General features: G+C 54.8%; 1 protein-coding gene across 4 annotated transcripts in view; it reads left to right on the top strand.

Annotated features, from left to right (window-relative positions):
• Window positions 1-19,733, top strand: part of OGDH (oxoglutarate dehydrogenase) — a 32,451-nt gene extending 12,718 nt beyond the window's left edge. The window contains exons 4-24 of one of the 4 annotated variants that reach the window (XM_065697353.1): window positions 1,752-1,854; window positions 6,123-6,167; window positions 8,399-8,514; window positions 9,712-9,866; window positions 10,184-10,330; window positions 10,752-10,842; window positions 11,672-11,851; window positions 12,897-13,025; window positions 13,570-13,749; window positions 14,298-14,450; window positions 15,089-15,191; window positions 15,408-15,536; window positions 16,427-16,577; window positions 16,667-16,794; window positions 16,872-17,050; window positions 17,225-17,296; window positions 17,741-17,863; window positions 18,367-18,439; window positions 19,013-19,176; window positions 19,253-19,407; window positions 19,501-19,733. In XM_065697353.1, the coding sequence (XP_065553425.1) occupies window positions 1,752-1,854; window positions 6,123-6,167; window positions 8,399-8,514; window positions 9,712-9,866; window positions 10,184-10,330; window positions 10,752-10,842; window positions 11,672-11,851; window positions 12,897-13,025; window positions 13,570-13,749; window positions 14,298-14,450; window positions 15,089-15,191; window positions 15,408-15,536; window positions 16,427-16,577; window positions 16,667-16,794; window positions 16,872-17,050; window positions 17,225-17,296; window positions 17,741-17,863; window positions 18,367-18,439; window positions 19,013-19,176; window positions 19,253-19,407; window positions 19,501-19,621 (2,697 nt within the window). In that variant the 3' untranslated portion in view covers window positions 19,622-19,733. Of the gene's footprint in view, window positions 1-1,531; window positions 1,623-1,751; window positions 1,855-6,122; window positions 6,168-8,398; window positions 8,515-9,711; window positions 9,867-10,183; window positions 10,331-10,751; window positions 10,843-11,671; window positions 11,852-12,896; window positions 13,026-13,569; window positions 13,750-14,297; window positions 14,451-15,088; window positions 15,192-15,407; window positions 15,537-16,426; window positions 16,578-16,666; window positions 16,795-16,871; window positions 17,051-17,224; window positions 17,297-17,740; window positions 17,864-18,366; window positions 18,440-19,012; window positions 19,177-19,252; window positions 19,408-19,500 lie in introns of all 4 variants that reach the window. The other 3 variants (XM_065697354.1, XM_065697355.1, XM_065697356.1) reach the window with 3 other exon arrangements.
• The last annotated feature ends 81 nt before the right edge of the window (window positions 19,734-19,814 follow it).

Here is a 19,814-nt window from a genome sequence, read left to right as displayed (position 1 = left end):
GAGGCTTGCGTTGCATGTGGAGAATAACAACCAGCATGGCTCCTAGGGGGGAAAAGACCTCTTTGCTGTCACACCAATCTGAGGATTTGTTGTGCACCTGCAAACTGCTGAGTCGACCTCAGGGCCACTGGGTACCCCGAGCTCAAAGCTCTTTGCTGGATAAAGTGCTGTCCTGCTCCTTGTGAGAGCATCCTGGCCATGGGAAACAATGCGCTGAGCATGTGTCCTGCCAACTGCGAGATGATGGGCCAGCCCCATGCTTTGTTGCAAGACAGGCAAGCAAACAGTTCTCAGACAAAGCTGGCCTAGAAGAGGAGCTTCCCATGTGGCCAGGAGTGCTCAGGGACACATTGTCATCTGGCCCTGCAGGGAGCAGGGCAGGGAATCGGTGCTTTCTTAGCAGTTTGCCTTAATGCTGATGGCTGGTTTCAGGCTCTGGCTGGTAAAACCACAAAGATCCCTTCCTAAAACCCTCTGGGGATACTCTGGATAGGAATGCCTCTGTGGTGAAGAAAGTCAGATCAGTATGCATGATTTTTACTAGAGGTTTAGTAATCCCCTTGTATGCAAGTGCTTATTCTAAACGGCAACAGGGTTGATGGCTGGAAGCATTGTTCCCACAGCGTAAGGGCAGCACCACAACCAGCACCATGGCAGTCGTGTTTCCTGTCCCGCTCCCAGCTGAGCTGAGCCTGAAGCTTCCAGAGCAGGAGCTGTCAAGAAATAAGCTGTGGCGTGCCAACTGCAGAGGCCTGCTGCTGAGATAAATGGAGTTTGCCCAGCGAGATGCACTGAGGTCCATCTGCAGGCACTTTGTCTTGTGAAAGGAAAAGCAAAACTCATTACCTCTTTGGCTCCTGATGTGAATTCAGACCCAGGTGCTGACTCCTGGCCTGGCTGCTGCCACCAGGAGCCATCAAGGCTCTCCTGCTGCCAGAGCAATTTGGTATTTCCGCACCTGCCACTTCCCAGGAGAGTGCTCCTGGTCCTGCTGTAGGGTCCTCTCTCCAAAAGGATGCTGTGAGCCTCTAGTAGCACAGACAGGCACATGTGCTTCAGGCACCTTTCTGGAGCTGCTGCTCCTGCTGGCAATGCTGGTTTCCTTTGCTGTGTTGGCAAGAGAGCACCTCGATCTGCCAAAATCTGGAAAATGGACTCTGCAGTTGCTATGATGCTGAGGAAGAAACCACTGGCGTGGAGTTACTGCATCTGTAGAGAGGAGGTGCTCAGGTTGGACACAGGAAAAGTAGTGGGAGACCCTCGGACCTCAGTTCTGGAAGGTCTTTGCTGTGGAAGAGATTGCCTTTCCTATGGCTTCAGGCAAAGCAGAGCAGTCCTTGAAGCTGGTAGTACTCTCACCAATGTGCTGCTGTTGAAAGTAAACCAAACTTCTCCAGGCTTTAGTTGCAGCCAGAAGTTGGGGTGGCTCTGCAGCAAATGTAGAGGGAAACTGCATGCCTTTTATTTTTATTGCAAGGAATGTTTCTGCAATTAACATGTGTTAATGACTAATCTGTGTTGTTGCTTCCAGGTCAGGGGTCATCACATTGCAAAGCTTGATCCTCTTGGCATTAGTTGTGTAAATTTTGATGATGCGCCAGTAACTGTTTCTTCAAACGTTGGTGAGAATTACTCTGCAAATTTGTTCTAATGTAATTTAACTTTTTTACCCCTCCCCTCTTTTGTTTTTCTCCCTTTCCCCTCTCCCTCTTGGTACCTGTTCTCCTTTCCATTCCTGGCTCATTTCATAGATTCGAGGGCATCATGTAGCACAACTCGACCCACTGGGCATCTTGGATGCAGATCTGGACTCCTCCCTTCCAGCCGATATTATCACATCCACAGACAAATTGGGTGAGGGCTTTGAGAGCAGTTAGTGCTGCATTGCTTGAGCTCCTCTCTCTTTCATAGCTTTGTAGGTAGATTGCTTCATCAGTAAGGGGGGAAAGGTCTTAAGTTTCCTTAGTAATGATCACTCTAAATTTATAGTCACTCGGCTGCTGCTGAGCAGTTCTGCCCCCATCCGGCAGCCACGGCAAATTGCTCCTGTGCCAAAACGCTATTGCTCGGCTCATGTTCCTCCTCCAGTGGGTGCCAATTAACTGTCATTGAACTCGCTCCTCCAGGAGTGGAAGCCATTGCATCCTCTGGAAATGCCAGACAGAGAGGCTTTGTGCTGGTGAGAGCTGGAGGTCTGTTCCCTCAGCTCCTTGCTGCTTTTGGGGGCCCCGAGAGCCAGGGGAATGGGCTGGCTTTGTCTCCGTGGGGCTGAGAGGCGCCTCTTGGTGTGCCCCTGCGGCGATGCCTTGCCCTCCTTCACTCCCAGCTTGCCACAGCATCTGTAAATCCTGCAATTGCCCCCTTTTTCTAAGACTGAGCCCTGCCAGTGATCATAACAAGGAAGCTTTGGGATGCATTCCCATCCGAGTAGAGAGGTGGAGATCCCGATGCCTTTGAGCGAAAGATGCATGAGTGTTGCACAGAAACGTGTGTGGTGCCTAGGATTTGGAATCCTAATCTGGAAGTGCTTAAACTCGGTGCCTCTCAACGTGCTTTACACTTGATCTCTGTAGTACGCTGCCATTCTTTTAGCTAGAGCGAGGTTGTGGCGCTGAGCTCTGTCACCTTGCTGGTGCTTTCCAAGGGTCATCACCCTGGCACTACAAGCGCTCGAGAGGCATGCTTCTAACTTAGAGTAGAGCAGCAGTAATGACTACTAACCTCGCACAACTGAAACAGCCGATCAGAGCGCACGGTGCATGTAAACCACCTTGATTCCTTGTTCAGCTGCCAGCACAGGGACACCAGCCCTGGACCTGCTGGACCTTCCTGCAGGATTACATGTGCCACGAGTGGGAGGCAAAAAGTAGGTTTTGGTTGTCCCAGCTTGCTGGATGATGGGGAAGCTGCTTCATCCCGAGGTCTGGATTTCTGACGTGCTTGTCCTAAGGACCAAGCTCTGACTGCGCCTCAGGAGCCGTCTGGCTCTGGGCTGGAGCAAGCCCTATGCCTGTGAGATTTTGATTGGAAGAGTAGGGGGAGATGATGGCCATGAACTCAGATGCAGGAGAGGGCACAAGTACTTGTAGTTGGCACTGCAGGGGGAGCAGGGGGATGTTTGTAGGTGACTTTGAAGCCTCTCCCAGTGGCTGATCAGAGGAAAGAGTGAGGAGACTCTTTTCTAGTTTGTGAGTTTTGGCCTATGCAGTGGGTGCTACAGTCCTGAAGCAGAGCAGTAGAGGAGAACTCTGAAGCCCTGTGCCTGGTGGACATGTTTTCCTTTTGCGAGGAGGGTCTGCATGAAACCCAGAGCTGAAAGCTGCAGGTTGTTGCAGCAACTTCTCCCTCATGAGAAAAGGGACCCCCAGGGTGGTCTCAGGAGAGTGCAGTAGAAGGGGAGACTCTCTTCCCTCGACCTGCTGCTCATGCTCTGGGGATGCAATCCAGCACATGGGGGGGTTCTGGGCTGCAAGTGCACATTGCCAGCTCATGTACAATTTGTCACCCACCAGCATCTCCAGGTCCTTCTCTACAAGGCTGGTCTCCATCCATCCGTCTGTCCATCCGCCCATCCATCCATCCCTCCATCCATCCATCCCCCAGTCTGTGCTGGGGCATTGCCCCAACACTTGCACTTGGCCTTATTGGACTTCACAGGGACCATGGACTACAACAGAAGCCCACTTCTCCAGCCTGTCCCGGTCCTGTGGAAGGCATCCCTTCCCTCTAGTGTATTAACTGCACCACTCAGCTTAGCGTCACCTGCAGCCTGGCTGAGGTGCTCTCAGTCCCACTGTCCATGCCATCGATGAAGATATTAAACTGCATTGGTCCCACTACGGACCCTTGAGGGACACTACTCCTTACTGCTTTTCACTTAGATGTTGAACTTATGGGGCTGCTTCAGTAGGGAAAGTCACTTCACAGGACTTTCCTTCTGCTCTGTCCGTGTGGTTCCTCTGAAGCAGGGTGTGCTCCAGCAGCATCTTTGCTTCAGAGGAAGAAGAGCCTGGGGCCCAAAGCAACCCAAGTGCAGGTCCTCCTGCGCAGCCCCAGCTGCAGAGCTGGGCTCAAGCATCATTGCAGCTGGAACAGGATCTGGGTGAAGTGGAATGAGCTCCATTTCTCCTGCTCCCCCAGGGCGAGTGGTCATGAGACCAGCAGCGTAACTCAGCCCAGCTCACCAGGGTGGGAGGTGTTCAGGCATGGCCTGTGTGTAGGGCCGGCTGGAAGAGAATCTCAGTCTGTGATCAATGTGTCTGAGCCAGGCATTAAGTTTAATTCCCGTTTCTTTGTGGCTTCCATACTAACATACCTGTCACTGCTGTTCCTGGTGTTGATTTAATTACCAGGAATCCATGAATTCATAGGAAATAATGAGCCCTGGGAACAAGCTGTGCTGGTATCAGTCCCTAGCTCATGCTGGGGTTGTGTCCCATGGTAAGACCCCGTACTCAAATGGCTGCATCTAATCAAAGGAGGCTTTATTATCTTGCTGTAAGTATGATTTATACTGAATAGACTTCCCCTGGTATCCTTATCTTGGAAAACCTGAACTGATCAATCTTAAAATACAATTTGGCAAACATAGCTTGCAACCAGTGCTCAGCAGGAGGGGAAGAAAGCGGTGCTGGTGCAGAGTGTGGGCACAGCTCCAGCAAGCCTAACATTAGGTGTTGCTGGCGTGTGGCAGAGAAAGCCGATTTCTAGCAGATCCTTCTGGCTGTTTTTTCCTTTGAAAGAGTATTTCTTAACACTTGACAGAGCAGTTAATAACAGGAGTGGTTTTGAAACTTGGAAATAATCTTGTTTCTGAGCAGTGAAATCCTTAAAGGTCAGCTTTTGTGGTGAGAGCTCTGCTGCCAACAGCCTAAACTATGGCCAGGCAGTGCTGTAATTCAAAGGAGTTGCATGATTAATCTCAGAAATTGATCTTTCTTCTCAATTGCCTTTTGTTTAGCAACTGGTTTGTATCCGGTTTCAAGCTCTCTTTGGATTTAGCAGTGAGCTTTGGAGAAAATGTAAGGGAGGGGAAAAGAAAGGTGGACTGGGGTACTCGGCCTGAGGAGTGGTGGGGCTGGAGCCACCAAATTGCTCTTTCTCTTGTCTTTTCTATTGAAAAACCAAAGGAATCTCATCCTGGTCTTCTGCAGCTGATTTGGCATGGTAAGTGGTGCGAAACAAGGATGAGATGACTGCAGGAACTTGATGTGACCTGTTCAAGGAAATAAGACCTTACCATGCTGAAATGCAGGTCGTGCTTGGAAAGCGGCGTGTGTCTGAGTGTCCATCCATGGAAGGCAGCTGCTCCTGCCTCTTGCCCAGGGGGATTGATGGAAATTGTCCTCCAGCTCGGGAGGAGCCAGGCAAGCCCCTGCAGGAGCTTTGCTAGGAGTGCTGCCATCTGCCCTGACCAGTCTTGTGACCTTGCTCACCAAAGGTCTCAGCTGAACATGAAATCTCTCCCTCCAAACAAAGGAGGAGTGTGTCCAGAGCCCTCCTTGTAACCCGGGTGAGACTGAGGCAGTTGGGTCACCCATACAGCTCTGCAGATGGCACACTCAGGAAACACAGTGTGGTGTGTGCCTGCCTCCTGTGCCGCTGGTCTTCCTCCTGAACACCCTGATCCCCTTCCTGATCTCCCCTCCTGATCCAAGGATCCAAGAAGGCAGCAGAGCCTCCTTGGGGTGACCTTGCAATCCTCCTTGGAGCAGATGCTGGTGGGAGGCAGCCCCTGCTCTGCAGAAGATGATGCTCCCCTGGGTGCAGCTTGGCAGAAGGATGTCTTGGTGGTAGGAGGTGGAGATGCTGTGACAGGCAGGAGGAGAGGAGATCTCAAACCATGCAGCTCAACTGCTCCCCAGTGTCTGATGCCCCCTTTTCCCTCCCTGCTCCTCCCTCCTCTTGCCAGACTTTCCGCAGGGATTTCTTTTTCCACCTAGTGCATAGTCATCCTCATCCCAACCTTTTGCCTCTCTTGGTTTTTGACTGTATTTGAAACACTGTAATTTGTTGACTTGTGCTTTCCATGACTAGTTTTCACAGTTCTAGGGTTTTTTACTAACTCTGACTGCGTCTCTCTGTCTTCTCCCTTTCTGCACCCCCCTCCCTGCCCACCCCAGACCTCGCAGTGTTCAAGGAGCGGCTGAGAGTGTTAACAGTAGGAGGTATGCAATTAATGAGCCTTTAACCCTCCGGAGTGCAGGACTCTCTTTGAATAGGTTATTCTGGGCATGAATCAAGCCGGTGACCGGACCCCTCCTGTCTCGCACCACTCAAGTTTTGGAATGTGTTTCTTTTTCATTTGTCCCGCTACAAGCCATGATGTAGGTGCTTGGTTGGTGATGTAGAGACCCCCAATAGAGCCCCTCGCTGGCCTTTCCCATGCTGTGTTTGCATGCCTGGCTTGTAGAGCACACATTTTGGTGCGTCCCGAGCCTTCCCCCCATGTGATGGTATTGCTGCTTATAAATACAGAGCGCTGTCAGGAAAGCTGTCAGGCTGCAGTAAAGCAGAAGCAGAGGTGCTGAGAGCCCTGAAAACTCATTGTAAAATCTGATACCCCTCAAAGCGTTCCTGAGTCTTCAAACTGGCATGGCAGAGGCAGCTGAAGCCCTGTGCCGTGGCGCTGGGAGCCACAGCAAATTCCTGGGGCTTCTCTGAAACCTCCAGCCAAACTGTTTACCTGAGATGTGCCGTGCTAATGCTGCCTCTGTCCAGGACTTGTTTGGGTTGGAACTGCAGAGAAGTCCTGGAGACATGGGGCCAATCGCTCAGCTCCTGCCACTGCAGTTCAGTGCTCCCAGGCATGGCTCCAGAGTTGAGCTCCCCAGGGCGTGCTTTAATTCCTTCCCTTGCGACTAGCAGCGTGCAGGAGGGTGATACTGGGTGAAGGATGGATGGACGGCAGCAGCAACCAGGGAAACCTCCGCTCCGGGTTTGCTGTGGCTGTTCCCAGGCTCCAGCAGGCACTGTCCTCGAGGCTGTACAGGGACAGGACATGGACAGCTCCATCTCCAGCTCATCCTCCATTTTTGACCAGAGAGCAAGGGACAGAGTCTTTTAAGATTAAGTTCAAGGAGGGCCAGTTCTGGAGGGGCCAGGTTTTGCCTCCCTTTGCTCAGAGGAAGGTGGGTTCCACTGCCCTGCAGTGGTTAGGGGCTGGTATCCCCTGTACTCTCCCATAAAGAGACCCCAGCTGGGGCATTGGGCTGGTTTGGGGGAGCTTGAGGAGCAGTGGTAGCTGCCTCTTCTCTGGCTCCTGCCCTAGGTTAGGAAACACCTTGAGCCCTGGCTCTGTTGAGAGTTTGGGAGGGATGAACAGGAGCCGGAGAGGCAGCTCTGCTCATCCACCCCCCTTCCAGCCAAGCTCCTTCTGCAGGAGGGTCTTGGGACTCCCCAGTCTCCTCCCCAGCTCTCCTTATGCCTCGCTGCATTGGTTCAGCGAGTTCATGGTCCCTCCTCCTCCATGCCTCAGTTTCCCCAGAGACAACCCTGAGTTTTGGTGGGTGCTGAGGCACCTCCAGTGGCTCTGGGGGATCATGGAGCTGTGCCGGGCCCTGACAGGGACCAGCTGTGGGTGATGGTGGTGGGGCTCATCTGCAGCTCCAAACCCCGACATTGCTCTCTGAGCCCTGCTCCAGGCACAGCCCAGCTCCCACTGTGCTGTGTGCCATGAGCAGGAGCCGCCTGTGAACCACAAGGTGCCAACCCCAAAAAGGATGGGGTTTGCTGAATAGAGCTAGGTTAAACCCCTAATTAAAAGGCTGTTAATTGGGGTGAAGGAGTATTTGGGCAGCAGAATGCCCGCAGGGCCGGCTGGCTGCTTTGCTCCCAGTGAGCTATTCAGGAGAGTCCGTTGCAGAGCCCTGATGCCGTGTTCTTTCTCTTGCTTCTCTTTCTCTCCCTCTTTGGGGTTTGTCTGTTTTAACTGTTTCCTTCTCCGCGTTGACTCTTCGTTTTTAATTCCCACCATGTGGTGACACCTCCATTGTGTTTGGTGCCTCCTCAATTCCTTTTCTTTTCTCTTCCCCTCTGTTATAATTTGTGGTGTATTTCTTCTGTTCTTGGGGCTACAAAACTTCCTGATTCTCACCCTGGATTTTAATTGCTGATTTACATGCATATATATATATATATATATTGCTTTGTGTTTTGTTTCCTGCATTACCTTTCATAATAATTTTGTGGTTCTGTGCTTAATGTCTTTTGGTTTAATTATGGCTTTTTATCCATATAAACCTCCTTCATGCTTATTTTTGGTTTTATGCTGCTTTTTTTTTGTCCCTTCCCCACCTCTCCCAATTGCACCCGGTACCTGCGTGATGGTGTCCCCCCGTTCCCCTTCCTTCCTTCTCTCTCTTGCTTTTGCTTGTCCCACCCATGGAAAACCCTGCAGGCTTTTACGGGCTGGATGAATCTGACCTCGACAAGGTATTCCACCTGCCCACAACCACTTTCATCGGTGGGAATGAATCGGCTCTTCCACTCCGGGAAATCATCCGTCGGCTGGAGGTGAGGAGGCCGGGGGGTGCTGTGCAGGACCTGTTTGTACCAGGGGCAGAGCAGTTGCTTTTTGAAGGTCCTGGGCCCTGCTGCTGCCCACAGCCTGCGCCAGCCTGCACATGTTGAGCTTTGCAGGTTGGGAGCTGTTCCTCAGCACTTGCCCCACTCGTAGTGGCTGCCCCATGTTACCTGCTCATCTGTGATCACCTGCAGCTTCATGCTGCAGTGGGGCCACGTTTGGTCTACCCAAGGTGGGGCAAACCCCAGGGCACTCAATACTGCATTTTTGGAAACCTCCCCAGCTGTTTTCCAGTTGAACACAGCAAATGGTGCTGGGAGAGCACAAAAGCAGCTGGAAGCAGGGATACTCCCCCTTCATATGCTGCAGTAGTTCTGCCGTCCTGCATGGTGGCCCCTTGGAGGGACTTGGAGCAGGAGCAGCTCCACCCTGGTGCTGGGGCTTCCAGCTCTTGCAGCCAGTTTCCCCTTTCTTGCCAAATTCCATAGCCTGCTCCGACAGGACTGCAAGCACAGACTGCTCCCAGACAAGCTGCAGGCTTACTCACATGGTCTCTGATGAGACAGGTTGACCTTGGGAGAAGAAAAGCTGCATCAACATGTTAGATAAGCTACAAGAACAGGCTCCTTATTTGTTGGGGGAGGTTTTGCTGATTCTCTTTCTGCCGTATGAATTGAGGTTCTGGACCTGGTTATAGCTGATGCCACTGAGAAGGAAAAATCTCGCTTCTGATGTGGATGTAAAGCACTTGAGGGTCTGATCCTGGGTCCCCTGGGGAAAGGGAATTAAACATTTTGATGCTGGGTCATGTGCAAGGTCTGAGCTGCCCCACAGTATCCCGGGATGTCCCCTGCAGCATCCCCTTTTCTGGGAAAACAGCTCAAACCAGGCTCCCCAAACAGGGCTAGCACAGTGCTGGCTGCTGGGCACAACTTGGGGGTGCCCCCTGGCTGCTGTCCCAAGCAGCACTCCCTGGTGTTGGGGCAGCTCCTTGTGGATGCCAGGCAGAGGGTTCGTGTCCCCACTGGCGCAGAAGGCTTTGTCTTGCTGAAAGGTTAAAGAGTGGAATGAAGGAGTCTGTGGCCCCGTGGCCTGATACAATGCCCCACATGCCTGTTTTTGCAGGGGGTGAGTTGGCACTAAAGCTCTGGCTGTTCTCTCACAGCCCTTCTCCTTCTGTGGCGCAGATGGCCTACTGCCAGCACATTGGCGTGGAGTTCATGTTTATCAACGACCTGGAGCAGTGCCAGTGGATCCGGCGGAAGTTTGAGACTCCGGGCATCATGCAGTTCACCAACGAAGAGAAGCGCACGCTGCTGGCCAGGCTGGTCCGTTCCACCAGGTACCCTGGGTGGGCTTCACCTTCTCTTTATCTTCCCTTGCTCCCAGCTGGAGCAATGTGGTCACCGCCTGAGTCACGTCTTGACGTCGCCTGTTGTGGTTGGCTTGCTCAGCAGGATGACGCCAGTGAGCTGCTGGGGCTGGCAGGCTGACCCTGAAAGAAAAGGTCTAAAAATAAGGTTTAAATGCAGGGTGGGGGGATGGGCAGGCCTGCTTAAGCATCATTTGGTGCTGTGGCTGCCCTGGTGCAGTCCCTGTCCTTCCTCTGGTTTCTGCCCTGTAGCCCTGGCACTGAAACCTCTGTCTCTTTGCCTCCAGGTTTGAGGAGTTCCTCCATCGGAAATGGTCTTCAGAGAAACGTTTTGGCCTGGAGGGCTGTGAAGTGCTGATCCCGGCCTTAAAGACCATTATTGATAAGTCGAGTGAGAAGGGAGTGGATTATGTTATCATGGGGATGCCCCACAGGTAACCCTGCCTTTCTTCATGGCTGTGCTTGAGGCACTGAAGAGGGGGCTGCTGCCAGGGTTCGGTACTGGGGGGCACACTGGTTTCTGGCATTAGTGAACTGGTCTTGCTGGTGGTGAGCCTTAGCTGGGGCGCTCAGGCCTTGCCTGCTCTCTGCTCATCGTGGTGTTTTCAGCTCCAGCTCGTTCATCACCTGCTCTGGAGGGGGGTGGTGGCTCCAGCAGCAGTGCTGTGTTCAGTGTCTGGTGGCTGGTCCAGCCCTGAGCTGAGGGGTCTGCAGTCCCCTCCTCAGGAGCCCCCTCTTCGGGTGACCCTAGAACCATGACACAGCCTTTGTGTGATGTGGGGGGTGACAGGTCACTGTCGGCACTTGGTACCAGGCTGGCACTGCTGGTTGCCAACAACGGTCTTGCTTTTGCAGGGGCCGCCTCAATGTTCTTGCCAATGTGATCAGGAAAGAGCTGGAGCAGATCTTCTGCCAGTTTGACTCCAAGCTGGAAGCTGCTGATGAGGTGAGTCTCCTCTGCCCATAGGGATTTGCTGTCGCCTGGCCCTGTGTGGTCCTGAGGAGCTGTGACTTCAGAGTGAGCTGGATTGCTGGTGCCAGCGCTGGTCTGTCCTTGCCTGTCCTGGGGGTGACGTGTGCCCTGGCTGTTGCTGGTGTCTCCAGCAGCTCTCCATAGGCATAAAGCAGTGCAACAAGATGAGGTGAAGGTGGCCAGGAGCAGAGGCTGGCTTGTACCCTTGGGCCCTAAAGCAGCTCCAAAAGCCCTGATGCTCAAATCGCTTGTGCTGCAGGGTCTGTGACTGCAATGCATTCATATTCCAAAGCTTCCAGCATTGTAAGCTGGGATGATTTGGCTTTTGGAAAACTGGACAGAGCTGACTTTATCCTGCTGTGCCCTTCAGGTGGGGTTTTGAGGTGAGAAAGCAGCAGCCTGGGGTGTTGAGGTGCCTTGACTGGGAAGAGCAGCAATACTGCAAGTGGTACCAGTGATGGCTGTACTGCCACAGTGCGGGTAGAGCTGGGGGAAGAGTTACCTGTTTTCCAGTGTCTTCCCCAATGCACCACATTTCTTGCCCTGTACCTTTGACCTTACCTAGATAGACTTGATGTGTGTCTGAGGTTTGTTGGTGGTCTGGCACCTGGAATGAGCTCCTTTTGCTTTGCTGGGTGCCAGGTCAGCTCCTGAAGTGAGTACCTGCTGCTTTCTGCCAGGACCTCCAGGAAAGGTCCCTTTTTCCAGCCCCTGGGGTCAGTGCTGCTCTGCCTGAGGTCTCCTTCCGTGCCCCAAAAGCCACTTATGTTCCTGGGGGTGACTCTCCTCTCCTGTCCATCAGGGCTCTGGTGATGTGAAGTACCACCTGGGAATGTACCACCGTCGGATTAACCGCGTCACTGACAGGAACATTACCCTTTCCTTGGTGGCAAATCCTTCTCACTTGGAAGCAGCTGATCCCGTTGTTCAAGGCAAGACTAAAGCAGAGCAGTTTTACTGTGGGGACACAGAAGGCAAGAAGGTGAGTGGTGCTGAAGCACCCACAGTGAAGTGGCCTGGGCTGGATGGGGTTTGGTGAGAGGCAGGCTGGAGGGAAAGTGAAAAAAACCCAGCTGGGTTTGGTTTGCTGTGCCCCTTCCTCTGCCATCACCCTGACTTTGCTCCCCCACCCTTCCTTGCTGTCTTTGGGGATAACTTTGATAAGGGCTCACCCATCCTGAGCTTCCATCGCCACCTCCTCCAACGCTGAACTCGGCTCTGCTGTGGGGGGCGGCAAATGCCTAAACCCCTGGTGGGAAAATGGAAATGAGGGGTGTGTCCAAAAGCCAACCTGAGCATCACAGCCTGGGGAACTGCAGTAGGAACTTCAAGCTGAAAGATCTCAATGTGACCAGGGATAACTGAGGCTGGGGAAGCTGGAGCTGGCAGCACGAGGCAGCTCTCTGCACCCAGGGAATGGGCTGTGGGGGGAGGGGGTGTTTATTTGTGGTCTGATTCATCATAGACCTGTCTCCAACACCAAGAAATGGAAAGGTGAGATCAAAAGAGCTTCCCTTCCTCCTGCACCCCAAGGGCTGGATATAAATAGACAAGTTCTGTCCTCGTCTGGCAGGCAGTGTCCTCAGCCAGCCCCTGGGTACCAGAGCAAAAGTAATGTCACCGGAGCTGGAGTAAGCCATTGCCCAAATGGCTTCTGCCCAAAGCTCTTGTGGGGTTAAAGCATGGGGAAAAGAGGCAATTTTGTTTGTTTTCCCCCAGTTAAAGGCTTTGCTTTGAGGTGTGTGTTTGGGAATGGGACGCCTCTCCCAGCCCCTGTGCATTGGGTGCTGTCCCCTGGGTGTGTTGCTCTTATTCAGGGGGGGAGCTGGTGGCCACAGCCTGCTCCTGTGGCTGCACCAACCACAGCCGGCTCCACTCCCATCCCCTGAGAAAGTGTTGGATGCATTGATGAGCTGTTCTGTGTCCTTTCTGGGATGCTGAAGGCTCATGGGGATGAGACTTGTTCCCTTTCCTGGTGGCTGTCCCAGCAGAGCCCCTGCTGACTGCTGTGGCTTCATATCTCCCAGGTGATGTCCATCCTCCTGCATGGGGACGCTGCATTTGCTGGGCAGGGCATCGTGTATGAGACGTTCCACCTGAGCGACCTGCCCTCCTACACCACACATGGCACTGTCCACGTTGTGGTGAACAACCAGGTGAGGAGCAAAGCCCCTGTGTCCACAGGGTGCCTTGCAGGCCAGCCTCTGCAGGCTCAGCTCTGGGTGGTAGCTGGCAGCAGGCAGTAACTGCTTCCCAGCCAACATTCCTGGCGTGAGCCATAATCCTGGGATCAGCAAGGGGCATGTTAAACCCAGCTGCTCCACAGTAGCAGCTTGTGAGTCCAGCCTGATGCAGAGGTGGTGTGATCTGATGCTCGGCGTGCGGGATCAAGTGGGGCTGCTCTGTTCTGCCCCATGTAAACCAGAGACGTTTCGCTGCGACCAGCACTTCCCCATGGGATGATGTCCTGGGCATGGGGACTGGATGTCCTGCAGTGCCTGGCGTGCGGGTTGTGCTGCAATGGAGCAGTGCAGCAGTGGGGGAACCCCCACTTCAGCCGCAACAGCTCCTGGCGCTTTCCTGAGCCGATCCAATGCAGCTGCCCCACGCCACGGCAGCTTCACCATTGGTGTCCCATAAAGGAGCTGTGTTCCAGATCCCCACCATTGTGCTGGACCTGTTCCCTCTCACCTGCTGCAGATCGGCTTCACAACAGACCCCCGAATGGCTCGTTCCTCCCCGTACCCGACTGATGTCGCCCGCGTGGTGAACGCGCCCATTTTCCATGTCAACGCGGATGACCCAGAGGCTGTTGTCTATGTGTGCAATGTGGCAGCAGAGTGGCGAAGCACCTTCCATAAGGACGTGGTGGTGGATTTGGTAAGAAACGTGGCACGAGGCTTTATGCTAAAGCTGTGGCTCTGCTGTGGGTGCTTGCTGATGCCCCTTGGGATGTTTTTTAAAAGGTGAGATTTCTGTTAGTAAATCAGAGAATGGTTTGGGCTGGAAAGGACCCTAAGATTGTCTAATTCCAGCCCCCTGCCACGAGCAGGGACATCTTCCACTAGATCACATCGCCCAAGGCTCTGTCCAACCTGGCGTTGAACACTGCCAGGAATGGAGCATTCACAGCTTCTTTGGACAACCAGTTCCAGTGCACCACCCTCACAGTGGTTCTGTGACAAGCCTCTTCAGGGCTTGTCTGACCCTTTTGACATGAGGGGAGGGAGGAGGTGGTGTGAAGGGGGGCAACGTGGCTGTAATAGCACTTGGAGAGGTGACATTCTGTATGGAGCCTTCCCTCCCTCCTGTACTGGGTCCCTCCTGTTTAGGACCATTCCTAGCACAGCAACCCAGGTACCTCTGACTGTTTGTGGAGCTGTGGGTCGCAAGCAGCTGTTTTCAAAGGCTCTTTCTGTTCCTCGCAGGTTTGTTACAGGCGCAATGGTCACAACGAGATGGACGAACCCATGTTCACGCAGCCCCTGATGTACAAACAAATCCGGAAGCAGAAGCCAGTGCTGCAGAAATATGCAGAGCTGCTGATTTCCCAGGGGGTGGTAAATCAGCCAGAGTACGAGGTATGGTCCTGTGGGGCCTGGGAGGAAAACTGCGGGTGGAACACTATGTGTTTGGTACAGACCTGCATGTCAGTGATGTGATGGGGCCTGTTTCTGCTTGTACTTGTCACCTAAGGGTGGCAGAGCCGTGCTAGGGTTGGGCGAGCGCTGCAGAGCTGGCAGTGACAGGGTTAGGAGCCAAGGCTTGTCCTTGGACTGTGCCAGCTCTGAACAGCACAGGAACATCTAGATCAAGGATTGCCCCGTGATCAGTGCAGCACAGGCCATGTGGTGCTGGGCCACTGCAGCACAGCAGGGACCCTTGGGACATTAGGGCTCTGCAGCACTCGGGCTCGCTGTGGCCTGGGGTTTACTGGTGCAGTCCCTCTGGAAGTAAGTGCAGCAGCAGCTCTGCCAGCTTCTTTCTCCTGGTGCCACTCTGCAGCATCCTTAGGGTTGAATAAGAGCTGTCAGTTAGCAGAGCTGCCCTTGGGGTGCAGGGGCCTCCAGCAGCAGCTTTGCTCTCAAAGGCTCCCCTGCTTTGGGGACCAGCTGTGCCTTTTGACACCCTTGAAGCTTGTGCCAGGGCCCCCAGGTTCGGCACCTTTGTTTGGGGAGACCTTGCTAACGCTTTGCCACCTCCTGGTTCTGCCTTTCAGGAGGAAATTGCCAAGTACGATAAGATCTGTGAGGAGGCCCATGCGAGATCCAAGGATGAAAAGATTTTGCACATCAAGCACTGGCTGGACTCTCCCTGGCCTGGTAAGTGCCTAGCAACATCCTGGAGGTCCGTAGTGAAGAGCCTGGCTTCTCTAGAGCTGTGGCAGCTCTTTTCTAATAAATCAGCCTGGTGGGGAGGTGGGATGGTGCTCTCTGCTCCTGGTGCCCTCACCCTTGCTTGAGGTTGTCCATGACCTGAGCTTTTCACATGGAGCTGGGCATGGCTCCTACAGCACTTGGGCTGCTCCTCCTCTGCAGGTTTCTTCACTCTGGACGGCCAGCCCCGGAGCATGACCTGCCCTTCCACTGGTCTGAATGAAGAGGACTTGACACACATTGGTCAAGTGGCCAGCTCAGTGCCAGTGGAGGATTTCACTATCCATGGAGGTAGGAGCTTGCAGAAGCTATGGCACACTGGGTTTTTGTTCCAGAGAAGAGGTGGGATAGGGCTGGAACATGGCCTGGAAGGAAGTGACCTGTTATAGTGCTTCAGTACATGTGGCTGGCAGGTGTAGAGATTCTCCCCCTCTACACTGCTTTCCTGAGACTCCCACCTGGAGCACTGCATCCAGCTCGGGGGTCCCAGCACAAGGATGTGGACTTGTTAGAAAGGCTCCAGAGGAGGCCTCCAAAAGGATCCCAGGGCTGGAACACCTCTCCTGTGCTGAAAGGCTGAGAGAGGTCAGGGTGTTTGGCCTGGAAATGAGAAGGCTCCTGGAAGACCTTACTGTGGCCTTCTGGTATATAAAGCAGGCTAATGTGAAAGGCACAGAGAGACTTTTTACCAGGGTCTGTAGTGACAGAAGGGACAACGGTTTTAAAGTGAAAGAGGGTAGGCTTAGATTGGACATAAGGAAGAAGCTGTTTTATACTGAGGGTGCTGAGGCGCTAGCACAGGGTCCCCAGAGAAGCTGTGGCTGCCCCATCCCTGACAGTGTTCAAGGCCAGGTTGGACAGGGCTTGGAGCAAGCTGCTCCAGTGGAAGGCGTGACCTTTGAAAGTCCCTTCCAACCAAAACCCTTCTGTGAGTCTGAAGATTAGTTCACGAGGGACCTGTGGCTGTGGGAAGTGAAGCAAGGAGTAACTCTTCTTCAGAGCTGATCCTTTTCCTGCAGTTCCAATTTCTCATCCCTGGTTCATCCCTTTGGCAGGGGAGGGCCTGTTCCACTGCCTCTGGGTGTTTGCAGTCTGTCAGTCCGTGAGCAGGTTATGGGACAAACATGGTGTTGCTGGAGCTCCCTCCCACCCTGTCTACAAACCAGGTTCTATCCTGGCAGGTTTGAGCCGTATTCTGAAAACCCGTGGGGAGATGGTGAAGAACCGGACAGTGGACTGGGCCCTGGCAGAGTACATGGCCTTCGGCTCCCTGCTCAAAGATGGCATCCACATCCGCCTGAGTGGCCAGGATGTGGAGAGGGGGACATTCAGGTAAAGCTGTGCTCTTGGTAAAGGGAATTCCAGCCTTACTGGAAGGAATCCAAAGGATCACAATGGAGTAATGCTTTCCCCTCTTCCAGCCATCGCCACCATGTCCTGCATGATCAGAATGTGGACAAGAGGACTTGCATCCCCATGAACCACCTCTGGCCCAACCAGGCTCCGTACACCGTCTGCAACAGCTCCCTGTCGGAGTATGGAGTCCTTGGTGAGTGAGGTCTGTGCTGGCAGATGGGGGAGAGGTGCTCCAGGAGGATAACCCCTTGCATTTCTCCCATCCCTCAGGGTTCGAGCTGGGCTTCGCCATGGCCAGCCCCAACGCCCTGGTGCTTTGGGAAGCCCAGTTCGGGGACTTCCACAACACCGCTCAGTGCATAATTGACCAGTTCATCTGTCCTGGGCAAGCCAAGTGGGTCAGGCAGAACGGCATCGTCCTGTTGCTTCCTCACGGCATGGAGGGCATGGTAAGGACCCCCTAGCTTGCGGGCACCCAGGGGTGCCACTGCCTGGCTTCACCAGATGCAGAGCCAAGGGCAGCAGTGGCGGGTAGCACTGCTTGCAGCGTGGCAGTGCCCCAGCACCCAGGTTTAGCACCAGCCTTGCCTCCTGCTCACCTTGTCCCCTGCTGGTCCCTGCAGGGTCCTGAGCACTCCTCCGCCCGGCCAGAGCGATTCTTGCAGATGTGCAACGATGATCCCGATGTCTTCCCCGTGAGTGGCAGCCGCGCTGAGCTCAGCCTCCTGCATCCTGGATCCGATTGCTGCCTTCAGCTGGGGAGGGGGGCAACACCACCCGGGTGGGCTCAGCATGGTGCTGTGGTCGGGTCGGGTGTAGCAGGAGGTGTGGGGTGCCCTGGGCTTGCGCTGCAGCTGGGAGGGTTTGGGGAAAGGGGCTGAACCTGGTGCCCAGGCTGCACCTCCACCACCCCTGGGGTTGCTGCACAGTTCAAGGCAGAGGTGGCCAGAGGGAGGCCTAGGAGGGGGTTGCCCCAAGATGAGAAGCACAGAACTGCAGCCCCTCCAAAGTCTCTCCAGAGGGGGTGAGAAGGGAGGGAGGGAGGGCTGGTTGCTGCTCTTCTCCCCACTGCTGGAGCTGCGAGGCCAAGATGCACCTTGTGTTTCCTGAAATCCCCTGAACTGTGCTCGCCGAGGCAGAAACTGGATGACTTTGACGTGCGCCAGCTCTATGACTGCAACTGGATCGTTGTGAACTGCTCTACTCCTGCCAACTTCTTCCACGTCCTCCGGCGCCAGATCCTCCTGCCCTTCCGCAAACCGGTCAGTGCTGGCAGCCCTGTGTCCCTGCCCAGTCTGGGGGCAGCAATTGGGGTGGGCTTGTTCTTCTACCTCCTGGTGCAGTAAACATGGGCAGTTTGCCCCTGTCCGGGCCAAGGACCTCCTGGTGCTCAGGGCTGGCTTGGTACATGGCATGCAGCCAGCCAGCTCGTGCATCCTGGGTGGCTGCCACCCCTTCTTGTGCTTCATGGCAGGGACAGAGACACTGGGGCAGTGGACATCAATAAATAACCCAGTCCAGCCACTTGCCTTCGGCTCTGGCCATGGGGCAGGCACATCCCCAGCAGCACTTCAGCCTCTTCCCCAGGAGAAACCCACAATGGGAAAGCCGGTGCTGTAAGAAACTGATGCCCAGTCTGGGAGGGCACAGCAGCCGAGCCAGGAGCAAATCTCTTGTAGCTGCTCCTTGAGCTCAAGCAGGGGCGGGCAGGATGGTCTTTCTGGTGAGGCTGACCACCTCACTCTGCCTCTTCTCCCCCCTCCAGCTGATAATCTTCACTCCAAAGTCTCTGCTGCGTCACCCCGAAGCTCGCTCCAGCTTCGATGACATGCTGCCAGGTACAAGCACCGCGGAGGTGTCCATTTCCCCCCCCCCCCCCGTACTGCAGGATGAAGGGTCAAGGGCAGGAGCCAGCAGCCCTGGGTAAAGTCCGTCTGGCAGCAGCCTCTCTGTGCCAAAGAGCAGGAAGCAAGGCTCATGCCACCGGCATCAGGGCACCGCAGACAGCCCGTGCAGGAGCTCTGTGTCGGTGTGGCACCAGGCTGCCTTCCTCCTGTGCTTGGCCAGACGTGGTCAGGGTGTGCTGGCTGCTAACTTCTACCCAGCAAATTGGAGCCACCCCTTCTTGGTGCCAAGTCTGGCACCCCAGAGTGATGCAGCTCAGCTTCCCAGTGTTTGCCATGATGCTTCTTCCATCAACAGCCGCTTCCTACCGGAGCGGTGCAGCTGGGATTTGGCAGCCCTGAGTCGTGATGGTTTGTACTGGGAGCTGGACCCAGTACTGGCTGGTCTGGCCCTGCCTCTGGTTCACCTGCTGAGGCTGGAGTCCCAAAGGGCCTGGTGTGGGATTTGGATGCTGGCACCATCCCCTGTGCTGCTGTGGCTGATGGTGCCATCCTGTCCCTTGGCAGGCACCCACTTCCTCCGTGTCATCCCTGACAGTGGCCCAGCAGCACAGAACCCCGAGCAGGTGAAGCGGGTGCTCTTCTGCACTGGCAAGGTCTACTACGACCTGACCCGTGAGCGCAAGGCCCGGCAGATGGAGGCCAATGTGGCCATCACCAGGGTAGAGCAGGTGAGCACGGTCCCGCAGGCTGGGCGTGCTATGGCCACCGTGATACCACGCTGACGTTGCTCCGTGTCCCCCACAGCTCTCCCCGTTCCCCTTCGATCTTCTCCAGCGGGAAGCCGAGAAGTACCCAGCTGCTGAGCTGGTGTGGTGCCAGGAGGAGCACAAGAACCAGGGCTACTATGACTACGTCAAACCCCGGCTCCGCACCACCATTAACCGTGCCAAGCCTGTCTGGTAGGGACTCTGGGAGTGGGGGTGTAGCTGTGATGCTGGGGGGGAGCCTGAGGGGTCCAGACCCCCCCCTCATCCCCACTGTTTCCCCCGCAGGTACGCAGGGCGGGAGCCAGCAGCTGCCCCTGCCACCGGCAACAAGAAAACCCACCTGACGGAGCTGCAGCGGCTCCTGGACACGGCCTTCAACCTCGACGCCTTCAAGGACCTGTCCTAGGCGCCAGCCCCGCTGCCGCAGCATGCTCCTGTCTGTCTGACTGTCTGTCCATCTGTCTGCCCTTTGCTCTTCTCCCCCCAGCTCCTTAACTACAGACCTTGTAAAACCCCAACACTAGCGCCTGGAGTCCTTGTCTGGCTCGTGCTGGGGCCGCCGTTATTGCAGCTGTGGCGGGTGGGACCCTCACTTCCCT

The sequence above is a fragment of the Lathamus discolor genome, chromosome 17 (assembly GCF_037157495.1).
Source record: "Lathamus discolor isolate bLatDis1 chromosome 17, bLatDis1.hap1, whole genome shotgun sequence".
Taxonomy (NCBI): Eukaryota; Metazoa; Chordata; class Aves; order Psittaciformes; family Psittacidae; genus Lathamus; species Lathamus discolor.
The sequence above is the reverse complement of the archived record's forward strand: the minus strand, read 5'-3'. Positions and strand labels throughout refer to the sequence as shown.